At 37.3% G+C, this 14,619-nt stretch overlaps 1 protein-coding gene across 2 annotated transcripts in view; it reads left to right on the top strand.

Annotated features, from left to right (window-relative positions):
- myo3a (myosin IIIA) overlaps positions 1 to 14,619 on the top strand; it is a 69,462-nt gene that overhangs the window by 17,858 nt on the left and 36,985 nt on the right. For both annotated transcript variants that reach the window (XM_014471271.2, XM_023325982.1), the window contains exons 4-7: positions 3,239 to 3,343; positions 3,470 to 3,569; positions 7,185 to 7,261; positions 12,039 to 12,184. In XM_014471271.2, coding sequence (XP_014326757.1) covers positions 3,239 to 3,343; positions 3,470 to 3,569; positions 7,185 to 7,261; positions 12,039 to 12,184 — 428 coding nt within the window. The remainder of the gene's footprint in view (positions 1 to 3,238; positions 3,344 to 3,469; positions 3,570 to 7,184; positions 7,262 to 12,038; positions 12,185 to 14,619) is intronic.

The following is a 14,619-nucleotide window of genomic DNA, read 5'->3' as shown; positions in this document are numbered from 1 at the left end:
ATGTTTATGTAAAGAAGAAGCTGTTTTTCCTAATCAACAGCAACTAGCACAGGTTATAAGAAGTATTAAGATCATAACTATGCAGATGATACACAGATCTACATCACAAAATCAGCAGATAACTGAACAGCCATCAGTATCTACAATAACTCTTTGACAACAACATTTAATTTCCTTCTGGGATCAATAAAGTATTTTTGACACCAGTATTTAAAACACCAATAAATGTCTGCAACTTCTTAACTAAACAAAATAAATTCAAAGAATAAATAAATAAATGTTGACAATCTTCAGGTCTATAATATTGTCAACATCAAACCCTGCTACACGTCATGTGATGTAAGGTGTGGCTAATTGTGTGAAAGCTCTCAGCGGTATTCGCTGCTGGACTGCAGATTGCCCGATAGCTGAAGTGATCAAGCTGCCCGTGCAAATCATCCATCCTGCAAAGCCCTCTGGGCCGCCGATGGAGAGTCGGATTGACAGATGGATAGAAAACAGACGTTACACAGAGCAATAAAAACTTACGCCAGCTCTCAGTCGAGGCCGGAAACTCTCAGCAGCAGCAAATAAATGGAAATTTAACTTTAGAAAGCGGCTGAACTTCTGAGAGTTTGGGCTTAAAGTTTCTGTTTGAAGTTAATTTCACAAAGTAAGCCTGGAAGTTCTGGTTAACAAGAAAGAAAAGCACAAAAACTGATGACTAAAATGACTAAAATTATCACAAAATGCAGCTAAAAAGAGACAAAACTACTATGAAAAGAGTATTTTGCTTTTATGTCACATTTTTCAAAAATAACTTGAATAGAGCCACCTTTGGTAGCAAGAAAAATCTGCAAAAAAGAAAATCTTCCCAAGGATTTTTGTACAGCTTCTCATGCAAATATCTTGGTACACTTGAAGACAAAAGTAACTTAGAAGTAACTTTTCAGAAAGACATAGAAGCTTGTTTTAAGTCAATAATTCTTAAAAATCAATAAAAAAAGTACTAGTTCCACTGGCAAATTATTTCATTTCTAACATGGAAAAATGTCTTGTTATAAGGGGAACAATCTCTGAGTGGAACCGGTACTTTTTTAGTTAATATTTTAAAATTATTGACTTAAAACAAGCTTCTATATAAGGATGAAACATTTTTTTCTAAGAAAGTTTTGCCTTATTTGAAGTGTACTAAGATATGTGCACTAGAAATTACACAAACAAAAAACACTTTGTGTTTTTGCAGTGTGACTGAAGATGGGAAGGTTTGAGAGTCGTTAAGATTGTCGCTCCAATTCAGACAGAAAATGAATGCATGGATAATTAGTGTCAATGCATAAAGTAACGCTACTGGAATAAAATTCATTTAAATGTGTAAATGTGCAGTAATGGGTAAAAATAGACATTAAAACTGACATATTTTCCAAACTGACAGAAGAGACGATTGATTTTTCCGTGAAGAGTGTTTCTTAAGCCACACTTAGTGAATATTTTTGTGTACAAGAAGCATTGAAGCATAAAATCAACACTTTCAGCTCTCAACACAGTGACTGACATCCTCCGTGTTTTTATTTCTCTTATACCTTTGGCATCTCCTGAAGACAGGCCCAAATTAGGGGTTATTATTGTTGCCAAGGCAACCTACAGGGTAATTTTCTGTAATTTTCCAAGAGAGAGATATCTATTGACAGCAGAGTCCATATAGTGTTGCAGTATAGAAAAAGAAAACACAGACAAACACAATAAGGGTGCCTAATTGTTGTCTGGAATATTCTGCTGCAGTATAAAAATGCTGTTGAGACAGATGCACCTCAACGAATTAGAATATTATTTAAAAACAGAGGTGGATAAGACTAGCCAAACATTTTACTCAAATAGAAGTAGCACTAACTCAACATCTTTTTACTCTAGTAAAAGAAAAAAGTAGCTTTCCAAGAAATTACTCAAGAGTAAAAAAGTATTTGGTTGAAAGGCAGCTCATGTACTGAGGAAAAGATCAGAAAATCTGATTTAATTTCCTGAAATGATGTCATCAAACAGACAAAATATAAAGTTATGTGCCATTTCTGGCATTTAAAAGAAAAATAAATAGAAAATAACATATTCAGGCAGAAGAAACTCTTTCAAATAATTTTTATATTGCAATATATAAAAATTATGCCTACTGTAATGTTTATATCAGAACAGGGTAATGTTCTTCCAGTGACAGTATGCAGATTTTACTGTTTCTTATGAATTTCTAAAGATCAGAAAATATAAAGTAACATCAGAACAACAAAAACAAGAGGTCTGTAAGTGTGTGTCTGTGTCTCTCACAAGTAAAAAAATTTCACTCAGGTCAGAGTAGCAACAGTTCATAGTAATATTACTCAAGTAAAAGTCAAACACATAATGCAGTAAAAAGTGCAATTTTTCCAAAAAAGTTACTCAAGTAAAGTAAATAGTTACTACGCATTTATGTTTAAAAGTCAGACATATAGATCATTACATAAAGTTGGATGTATTTTAAGCATTAAATATGTTAATTTTGATGATTATGGCTTACGGTCAATTAAAAACCACAAATTTAGCTTCTTTTTTGTCCCATAAAGGTGGAATTCAAGTGCTACACATCGCCCCTGTTTTTTATTTTTAAGCAGTTATGAAACACGACGGCGGGACATTGAACTGCTGCTGCAGTTACTCAGCAAGTTGTTGCTAGGTAACCAAAGAGTGGGTGAGTTGCTAGGCAACCAAAGAGCGAGTGAGTTAGTTGATTCCACCACCTCTCCCAAAATGCTGTGCAGTTCTGGAATATTCAATATATTCAATAAAATACTTGACATTTCTGTATTTTTACAGGCATAATGTAATATTTTAGTTTTTTGTATGTTTGCATTAGCTACATTATGGTCAGTTAGATTCTGTTTTTCCAATTGAATTTAACTTTATCGAGCTCTACCTACAACTTTTCATCACTAATATAGAGTTCTGCTTTATGTATATTTTACAGTGTGTATTTGAGGACAGTTTGCATGTTTAAAGCTCAGATTAAACTGTGCACATTCACCCCCACTAAGCTCACTCTGGAAGATAAGCCTCCATAGACTGACAGAATTACTTTTTCTCTCTGTGAAATCTTCTGATTTCTTCCTTCGCTGCTTCTCTGTGTAAAATATTCCGCATGTAGGTTTAAAATGTTGTGTAAGCTGAGCTATTCGTGCTGAGTCATGTTGAGTTTTGTCCTCTCGACTGTAGATGTTCTTTTTATCCCTTTCAGCTCTGCAATGGCGGCTCTGTGACAGATTTGGCCAAAGGCATGCTGAAAAGAGGAGAGAGGATGGAGGAAGCCATTATTGCCTATATTTTGCATGAAGCTCTGAAGGTGAGAGTTGGTTTTAGCTTGCAAGAGGGGGAAGGGAAATTGGAAAATAGTCTAAATGGGGTAATTACACCAACAGGTGTTTAACAAAAAGAACAACAAGAAAAAGTTAACCTCTTGTATTCACAGGGCCTGCAGCACCTGCACATCAACAAAACCATCCACAGGGACGTGAAAGGCAACAACATCCTGCTGACAACGCACGGAGGGATAAAACTCGTGGACTTTGGTACGCAGAGAGAGAGATCCTTTAATGTTACGTCTCTTTCTGGCACTAATCCGCCCAAATCATGTTCTGGCTCTATTTAACGGAAGAAGGTCAAACCCATTACTGGGAGCTGCCTGCCAAATAAACGGCGACGCCAATTAGTTTCCTTGAGAGGCCGAAACAAAATTACACCAGCTCGCCAACGCGGCTGATGATTACACTTTTCATTACACCCTATCTTCACTATTGTTCCCCAGACAGCAAAGGGCAGCGCTGCTATTCTTCCCTGCTTTCACTCATTTGCTTTTTTGGCTTTCTTAACCAAATGAGGCAACCAAAGTGAAGGGCTCATGATAGGCAAAGTGATTCTGACAATTTACAGCAGATTACTCATTCCGAGTTTTCTTCAGGCGCTGGAAGGGGAAAATAAAAACAGCTGCCTGTTTTCATTACAAATAAACTCCACCCCACCTCCTCCCTCAACTTGTGTGTAGGTTTGCATTTTGTCTGCTAATTGTGGGCCTTCTCTTAAAAGCCTTTTCTTGTAGCTCAGAGGGTGCAGCTCTTATATGAAGAGGAGCGGAGTGGAGGGGGCTTTAATGGAATCGCTAATGCGCAGCAAGTCCATCGCAGCTTTCTGCTTCCACTGTTTACTGCAAAAGTTTTCAACAATGCAACATCCAGGGAAATAGCCGATGTTAAATTGTTGATATTTTATTAAAGTTGACCTATTATATTAGATTTCATTCTGTTTTGATATTCAATATTTTGAATGAGCTGTTTTAGGGCCTCTTGTCACTTTAAATCCAAATAAGCTGCTGCTGGCCACGAGCCCAATTAAATGTTTACGCTCACATGTGAAAGTGGCTGCAAACAGATGCACAATTATACAGCTGTACATCTTTGAAAAGCAGAGGTTGAGCCCCCTGCACAACCAACAAGAATGCAGCAAGAGGTTTCTGGATGGTAAGTAAACTGTAAAACACTTGTCTTTTCCAGCAGCCGTTGTACAGTGAACACAGCAGTAAACCCAGCTGGTCGAGCTGAGATTTGGTTGCTAGGTAACGGGGCTGGGCTCGGCTGGGGTTGCTAGGTAACGGCGCAGTAACTTTAGTTTGTGACTCAACATTTGGAAGGTTTCTGAAACAGCTCATTCTCCAAATGCCAAATACATTCACTTTTTGGCGAACAAAAATCCGGCTAGGTGGTTTTATTAAACATTGGAGGTGTTTTTAAAAGCAGCTGAGCAGAAAGGGTTAAGCACATCTGTGGTCAGAAAGAAAGAAGCACTATTTCTAATTTATATTTCATTTATATATATATTTTTATATATTTTAATTTATATGTTTTAACAAGCAATTGAGCCATATCCATAAAAATACCATCTCAAAACATTTTTTCAAGTTGAGGCTAACGTAGAGTTGTATTCTGTACCACAAATGGGAAGTTGTAATTGACTGTAGCATATTTGAAAGCAAGCACATCATGCAAAGCTTAGTAATTGAGGGTAAAATGCAAATAATAGTCAGTGACCCAAAGGCAAGCCCTGATGATGAAAAGGATTTTGTCCCGAAGCATTTGAAAGCTAAATGAGTTAAACTTTTTCTTGCTCTACATCTTCAATCTTCAGTGTATCATTGCAATAAAAGCTTTCTGTTCAAGCTTTGCCGTCATACATCACATGATTTAGGTAAGAGATGCTGTGGTACCACCATTTTAGTCTACGGGAAGCGGAGGGCATTCTGGGTAAATACAACCAAAGCAAACGCGATAGCCTCGCACAAGTTGGAGAAATGGCTCATGGTCTTTTACCAAAGACAAAAGAGAAATCCTACAACCACTAAAACCTGTCGCTACCCCCAATTTTGTTTACATTTTGTGAAGAAGGAAGTTGCGCTTATGTCTTCTTCTGAGTTTTTTTTTTGTCGTTTCCTCCTGTGGTTCTTGTTGCAGCGCCTCCACAGGTGAGGAGGGGGACAGGTTTCGTATAGGTTGAGTCTTGAGAGAGAAAGATGGAGCTGTTTGGATAATAATGCTGATGTGTGACTCGGTGATTCAAAGCGACTGGCGGTTTACTCCGCGCTGCGTCGTGCTGCTGGGATTAATGTGGGTTTTTTCTCATGTGGTGGATGAGGAGATAAAGCCCCTGTTGTGACTCATCACCAACGGAGACAAAATGGCAAAGAGACGGACCCAAAAAAAGAGCAGCAGAAGAATGAGTGGAGATCTTTGCTCATGAATATTTTAATTGTCAGCGTTATCTCTGTGATGGTTATTAAGTGGGGCCCACTTCTGGCTAATGCCAGGAAAAAAGAGGCAATATCAATATGAGTTGTTTACTTACTTATTCTAGATGTTCAGTTTGTCTTGACTCATGTTTGGTGATTCTTAAGTCTGGAGATTTTTGGGGGGGAGTATTTTAACACTACAACGTCGCCTGGCTCTGTGTGTGTCAGCTTTGTGCTGCAGATGATTATAATCCTCTTTGATGTTTTTCGTTCTAGTGTTTTCTCTCCATCCTGTGCTGCCACAGCGATTCAGCAGCTGCTCAAAGTTGGGTTTTACAGGCGCTTTCTGCTGTGACAGGAGCCTTTATAGACATCATCTTTGTTTCTGGGTTAGAATAGAAAACATCTATTCTTGTTTAATCTTAGTTACACATTTAACCATCTGGATAATTGTTTTCCTTAAAGCCACTTTATTTTAGAATAACACTCAGAGTTTATACGCAGAAAAATCTGGAACTTCCTGATTTCAGTGTTTTCCAGGTCTGGAAGAAACAAAACGTCGGAAGATGAAAATATGAGAAAGAAAGAAAAATAAAGTAGGGAAAAAAAAAGAAGTGATTAAGGATGTAAAAATGTCTAACTCAATAAAATCTGTGTAATAATTTTTTTTTAAGAAGAAAGAAACAACTAACAAGTAGGACAAGAGCAAACACTTGCACACATATCCAAGAATATAATCCTTTGAAATATATCACTTTCTCCCTTCGTAATTATCAGAAATGTATAGTTAAAAACAATTAATCGAAATGAATGCATTAAGGTCCCAGCTCTGATATAAACAAAACACTCAGCTACAAATTATCTTGTCCGGTCTCCAGCTACCAAGGCTTGTTACATTTGAATTATATTCAAATGTTGTTCTTGAGATGTCCAGCAAAGTCTGGCGCAGTCACACAAGGATTTGTAATTCAAAGTAATGTATTATTTTACTGCTTCTATCTGCATGTACAGTATGTGTGCCACAGAAAAGATCTAAAAATTCCTTATATGGTTTGGAATTTGAGCAGCATGCTTCTGTTTTTTGTTGAAATTTTGACAAATCATCACCATTAGCAACAGATTTGATCTTTGTAAGAAACCAAAACACAATGAATAGTTATTTATCAATATGAATATGCCAGATTTAGCCAAAGAAGCTAATTTTTATCTGTAGCTTCCTGGAAGGAATTTAAAAGAACTACATTACGATTTACAGTAAACATTTATAATGAAAAATCAAAACAAGTTACATTGGTAGGGAAAAAACATTTTAAAATAGAGAGATGTAATAGTTTTACACCTGTCTATTATTACCTCCATTGAGCCTTGAGGCTAAGCTAACTGAAGTGTGTATTATTTTTCCTTGCAGGTGTTTCAGCCCAGCTGACAAATACCCGTCTGAGGAGGAACACTTCGGTAGGAACCCCCTTCTGGATGGCCCCCGAGGTACATGAAAACGGCCCCATAAAAGCTCCCTAGCCTCGTCTTTTTCCACTACATTAGCCTGGAGCAGATCCCAGTGGGCAGTTCAGTTCATAATGATCCAAGAGATAACGCCGTCAAACACAATGTGCAGGAAAAATGGCAGCCTCCATCACTCATGTCCCATCATGCCCCACTGCCCCCAAACTACAAGCAGCCGTTGGACAGAAATGATCACATTTAAAAGAGGCCATTTTCTGTCATTACTTTGATGTCAGTTTTTCTTTTTTATAGCCGACTGATATAGATTTTATTATTGAATCATTTCAATTCAGTTTACTGTCTTTCTTGATTGTTACACATAAAGGAAACCAATTTCTTTATGGTCATATTTTTTGTTTCTAAACAAATATGCAAACATATAAATTATTAAACAGGATTTGTAATTAAATCTCACCTGGAATCCTAGTTAACTAGTATTTTAATATGTTTAATATGATAAAATACTACTATTTGTAAAGTGAACCAAATCCGGCTTTGGTTAAAATAATTTAATTTCTCCATTGACAAAGGAGAAACAATTAACATAAATAAATATATAATCCAGTTAACCTTTTAGGCTTCATGCTGAAGTGTTAGTCAAAATGCTAATTTGTGTCTTATTTCTTGGACACCTAAAGTTAAAACATATTAATCTAGAACAAAGAACTGTAAAGGTCAGTGTATCATTCATTATTTCCATTTTTAATTGACAACCATAAATTAAAACATAAAAAATTGATTGAGTTTTTTGTGATTTTTGTTTTTAATTGGTTAAACCTCCCCCCTCAACATAATGTCTTTCATATTTTCAATTTTATTCTCGGGTTAAAAATTCAAAATAATAAAACAGGCACAGATTAGAATTTTATTTAATCTTCATTTACGTCACCATTGAGATTAAGAGTGCATTCTGGGTAAATACAACCAAAACAAACGCTCAAATTTAACGATAGCTGGAGAAATGTCTTGTGATCTTTACTAAACACGCTAAAATCTGATGCTTTGTCTTTTTTTTTTTACATTTTGTAAAGAAGAAAGTTGCGCTCATTGTCTTCTTCAAAGGTTTTCATGTTGTTTCCTTCAGTGGTTCTTGGTGCAGCGCCCCCACAGGTGAGGAGGGGAACAGGTGTTTCAAAGAGTTAGGTTTATTTCACAGTGCAGTGTGGAAGCAAAGTGCAGCAGCTGGAAATGTAACAAATGTTGCAACTTTGGTCGCAAATCGGACCTAGTCTACCAGACTATTGGGAAAGCATCCTGGCAGTAATAGTGCTTAGTTTTTGAGCTTAATAAAAATAATTTAAGGTAAGGCAAGGTGTTTTTATTTTTATTTATTTAGCAACAAGGCAGTTCAAAGTGCTTTACATGAATTAAAAGGAAATACAAACAAAGCAACAAAATCAAAGGAAAGACAAAAAGGTTAAAGAGGTATAAAGCTAAATGCTGGTTCTCCATGTCTGATTCTTATTCTGGGTTGTTGCTAAGTAATCCACAATTTATACACTAACATAAGTTTCTCTGTCTTGCTTTGATATTGTAAATGTTGGTCTAAAGTAATGAGAACTCCACAATTTCTAAGAGTATTAATAAACAGGCTGATGAAATGACAACATCAGACCAGTGAGAGAATTTAAGCTTTGCATTATTCATTTATTCACCTGAATAATGTTAAAAATTAGACACTCAAAGCACTTTTCACAGGACGCAAGAAAGAAATTAGTTTAGAAACTCACTTAAAATCATTGCTTTATAGAATTAATTTAGGTTACTTTATTTATTATTACTCTTTTGATAATATTTTTGAACATAATTATTGGTGAGCTCTGTGCCGACAACATTTAGTCTAGGGCTTCAGAAACAGAAGATCCACCTTTAAAGCAAATCTTGAGACTTGTTACTTTAAATATCATTGGACTGAATTCACAGCACCTCTAAACTTCAAAGATAGACGCGACAAGTAACCAACCATAACTACAATTAACCCCAAAAATACATCGGAAGAGAAATTTGCAACCTCTGCTGGGTAGAATTAAACTTCCCAGCCACATTTTGTAACCAATGTATTTAAACCAACGTCTGTTTGGAAACTGTTGTCTGAAACTCTCAAATCAAGGGAACATTTTACATACGGTTTGCATGCAGTGCAAACCAGGCATTGGACCACAGGTGGTGTGACGCAAGACGTCTAGGTCCAAGGATTTTAATTCACTTTGCATGTTTATAGACAAAATCCTGAGAAAGAGCCTTGCTTGTTGCTCCGTCTGACATCAAACAATGCTTTACTGACTGATTTAGGTCTGAAGAAGATTTAACTGATTTAGTTTGAGGGTAAGTTTAATATTTTTGGTCAGATTTTTAATTTTTTTTACATTTAATGCCATTTAAATTTAAATTTCTCTTTGCTAGTTAATGATCTTGGAAATTGACTTTGTTGTTATTTTCTTTAACAAATTCTGGGAGGAAATTTGATAAATTAGTACTTGTGCGTCTCCCTGGTAATATAGCAATGATTTCTTTGCTCATATCATCTGTGGACATAGTTTAATACCCGTTGAGAACAGAGAACACAAATTGTATTGATGTCAGGCATTTTGCAATAATAGCAGCGTGTGGGTGTGTGTGTGTGTGTGTGTGTGTGTCCGCATGCCTCCCACTCAGATGATTCATGTTTTTGACTGGGTACCATGTTACCCCCAGGCCAAATATGATTGACTGGAGGAGTGTGTGGCTCTGCATGTGTTCACTTCGCTGAGAACATGATGTTAAGTAGTTGCTTTTGAGCAGCATCTGATGTTACTTAGATTAGAAAATATATTTCACTGCAAGACACAGAACTATACAAAAGTTTAAATCATCATATTTTATACATTACTTCCAAAAATGCAAAGTTTCATGTTATATTGTTATCTTTTTATGGAAATGTTTAAATATTTTTTGTAGCAGATCTTTCTACCTCCTGTGAATTTTTAAAAAATTTTTATTTAAATATAATCAAAATCTAAACATGTTCTTTTTTAATGAGAAATGTCGTAACAGTGAAACTGTAACACCTTGCAGGATATTTATAAAAGAATCAGCCACATGCCTTTCTTAAAGGGGCATTATTGTGAATTTTACAGGTACATTGGGCCATTTTATAGCACAATCACGTTACCTTCAGTTGCTATGAAAATGCTGTACATATCAAAAACAACTTAACTTTGCACTATTGACCTCTTGCAACTACGTCACTTAGTCACACGAGGCGCCATGATGGAAGTCGGAAGTAAGGGACGGGAATATTGATCAGAGTGACCAAGTTTAATTTTCCTGAGTTGTTTTGCCAATATAGTCATGACTTCTGCTTGTAGTAGTTGAGCTAATTTGTTTGTAGACATAACACTCCTAGTTGGGGCTCATAGCTAAGCTAGCTTAGCTTAGAAACTGACCCATACTTCCTCCCTTCTGACCTGTTGATCAAATTTGCCTAAATTCACACCACATGACATAAACAGCGTTTCCCTCAAAGTACTATTAAAGACATACAAAAGACGAGATGCTAACCAGTTTTTCCATACATGCTAGGCTATCTGACGGTGCAACTTATTTCCGTGGTTACTAACGGTTAGACTCGTACCTTCTCCATAATGCGATATTTGATTGCACCTTAGCAGTCATACTTACTTATAATGTATATAATTGTTAATCTTTTTACTATCCATCGGCATCGTATTTTTCCTCATTAAGTTACACAATAACATGACCAGTTTGGTTTGCATCCTTGTTTTTTAAATACAGTCAACAAAATAAAAGCAATGTCAGGCTACCAGCTCTCTGGTTTTTGACAATCTTTACAGGAATGCATGGATTGTTTTGACGTCCGTCAGCTGAGTGATTCGTTTATACTGGATTCGAAAGAGCAGGACGTCACTAGCTATATCTGATGCCTTGAAATTGGCCTCTGTCTTTTTTAAGAAGCTCCTGCTCTTTCCGACACTTTAGTATGATATCACAGCAATGTGCTAGGTAATGGACTGGGCTTTGCTGGGGTTGCTAGGCAACACATTGGGCTTTGCTGGGGTTGCTAGGTAACACACTGGGCTTTGCTGGGTTTGCTAGGTAACAGACTAGGCTTTGCTGGGGTTGCTAGGTAACAGACTGGGCTTTGCTGGGGTTGCTAGGTAACAGACTGGGCTTTGCTGGGGTTGCTAGGTAACACATTGAGCTTTGCTGGGGTTGCTAGGTAACACATTGAGCTTTGCTGGGGTGTCTCTTTCCGACACTTTAGTATGATATCACAGCAATGTGGGTGATATCATACTATCATACATAACAGACTGGGCTTTGCTGGCGTTGCTAGGTAACAGACTGGGCTTTGCTGGGGTTGCTAGGTAACACATTGAGTTTTGCTGGGATTGCTAGGTAATGGACTGGTCTTCGCTGGTGTTGCTAGGTAACGGTGCACTGCCTGGTGATTGTGACGTAACAATCCGTAGGTTTTTGAAACGGTTCATTTTCCAGACACCACAAAACATTAAGTTATTGCCAAAAAATGACCGGGTGTATTTTTTTCAAGTGCTTGGACTGTTTTTAGAAGGAGTAAAAACCCAAATGGAAGTACAAAAATTAAAGTACAAAATGTGAATTTTGCATTATAATTCCTTTTTAAATACACCAACATAAGTGGCAGGATAAGAAACAGTGCAATAGTGGCTTTAAAAAGGAAGTAGACTCTATTTTACACCTATTTTATACAGTTCTGTCCCCTGCTCTTTCTCTACAGGTTATAGCCTGTGAACAGCAGCTGGACTCGACCTACGACGCTCGCTGTGATGTCTGGTCTCTGGGCATCACAGCTATAGAGCTGGGAGATGGAGATCCTCCTTTGTCTGACCTCCACCCGATGAGAGCCCTTTTTAAAATACCCAGGTAAGCCTCCACTAATAAATATTACCAGCAAGCTGACTGAAAAGTAAGAAAAAGTCAAAAATTTATGTTAGTTTGAATAAAACAAAAGAAAGAAGTGAAATCTAATTCGATTACTAGTGTCCAAAGTGCAGCCTGTGGGGCACAATTCAAGAATAATAGGAATGGACCTTACCAGAGGAGCCGCTTTTCATTGGCTGATGCCCATTCTACGTGGTCACGTGCGTGGCCGTCTCACAAACACACTTAGCTTCCCGTTAGCTAAGTACAGCATAATGGCAGAACTGATACAACTTCTACACCTTGAAGCCTGTCTGCTACACAGTCTTACGTTAGCTAAACAGATCAATATACAATGTGTACTGTATCTGACATACACTAAAGATTTTATTTTAGCAGAAAAGGCTTTGGACTAAACTGTTAACTCGTGTTAGCCACTCTAGCACCAAGTACAGCGTATCAGGCCTAGGCACACTCAAACATTTGCCAACAAACCACAGGAATCACCCACTGATTTCAAAAGTAACCTACAAAATGATGAATGCCTGACTTACCCAGCCTTGCAAGAACAATAGGCATCAGTGATCTTGTCCACAGCTATATTAATGTAGAGGGTGTGTGGATCTGCCGTTTTCCTCATCGAACAAAAGCATTTTGCTGTGACGTGTACAATGTTGGAGGCATCGCGTGGCTCAAACACCTTGATCTGATCCAAAAAAGATGACATGAACTTGTTAGTTCCTCTGTCCATTGTAGTAGCTGATATATTGTGAAAATCCAGTAGAAATGATGCACTAATCGAGTCAGAAATACACTGCAGAGAATCAGTCGAAGTGGAAGACGCCATGTTTACATTCTGATTCCATTCAGTCACTGGAGGAATGTTTTCATCATTTTTATTTATTCTGAAGGTGAAAAATAATTGTTTATCACCAATGAATTTGGTGTGAGACCTACATAAGCATTTACCCTCGATGTTGCTCTATCTGCTCTGTCTGTCCCTGATCTGACACACACACACACACAGACACACACACGGTCCCAGTGAAGAAGTGTTTGCCGTGGGGGTCGTTCTCCACCGGAGCCGTCACACGAGCCTCTCTGAATCTGTGCGACTGCTGCAGCCAGAGCTACAGGCTCATTGTTCGCACTCCTTACCTCCCTTCTTTCACAGCTGCTGGTTTAGTCGGCAGGCAGACTTAGAAAGCGAGACGCTGCGGGCTTTAACTGAACCACTGTCTTATTTTATTTAGATAACACAAGTATAAGATCACTGAGGTCAGCTTCCCCATACCCATGTTGCAAATTAATTATTATCTCTTTCAAACCTTATATTTTAGATTTATGTTCAATTTGAAACAAATTTTTTGTAAAAACACTTTTAGAAGAGTTTTTAAAAATCTTTTTTTTTTTTGCATCCATGTACCTGAATGTTCTAACTGCTGACTATTATTTTCTGCTTTACAAAACCACAACAAAACATTGTTTGTTTATGTTTTATTTTACATCCATCTTGCTTTTGTTCTGACTACATTTCCGTTAAACTTCAATATCCATTTAAAAAGATCATTAATGAGAGGAAATGGTAAACTGCATTGAAAAAAACACTGTTTTGGAGAATCTTCCGCCTGGCCCTACTTTAGCCATGCAGAACAGCACGGCATTCTGGGAGATGTAGGCAGAGGAAAGACTTTATCTGCTCAACCTTGTTGGAATCAATTAACTGACTCACTCTTGGGTTACCTAGCAACTCACTCACTTTCTGGTTACCTAGCAACAACTTGTTGAGTTACTGGTGCAGCAGCAGTTTAAAGTTTTTTATAAAAATAAAAAACAACGGTGTGGAGTGAAATCTGTGGATAAAACAGAAACGTCACACCAAGATTTTGGTAGTATTTCAGATATTTCAATAATCAATAATTATTTGTATCAACGTTTATTTCGTGATGCGTCTTTCAGACAAATCTGGAGTCATTTCTATATGCCACTCTGTTTGTCTTCTGGATAACAAAACACTCTTTAATAGTCCCTACATTCGCTGAACACAGTCCAGATGCATCTGCCATCTATATTTTCTGTTTTGTGTGATAAACAGGAGATGTATATCTGCTCACTAGAGCAATTTATTGCTGCTGTTAGTAAAGCCGGCTGCATTAGCACTGTGCCAGAGACCCTCTTGTAAAAAGGTACTTAAAGCAGAAGGAGGAATTATAGTGAGTCATTTGACTGCTGTGGAGTCTTTTTAAGCAGAAGTGCTCGGTCTGTCTATTTAACAAGTTTTTTTTCTCCAGTAGAGGCTTTTATGGAAATCTGCACAGAAAAAAAATTGTTTTTATATAATAAATTAGCCGTATCTCTGCCACCCAAACACTTTTGCTTCTGTTCACCTAAAAAAATAGAAAACAGTCCTTGATGTTCTCTGTGACAAATTGTTCCAG

Source organism: Xiphophorus maculatus, chromosome 21 (genome assembly GCF_002775205.1).
Source record: "Xiphophorus maculatus strain JP 163 A chromosome 21, X_maculatus-5.0-male, whole genome shotgun sequence".
In the NCBI taxonomy this organism is placed as follows: Eukaryota; Metazoa; Chordata; class Actinopteri; order Cyprinodontiformes; family Poeciliidae; genus Xiphophorus; species Xiphophorus maculatus.
This window is presented reverse-complemented; position numbering and strand designations above follow the sequence as displayed.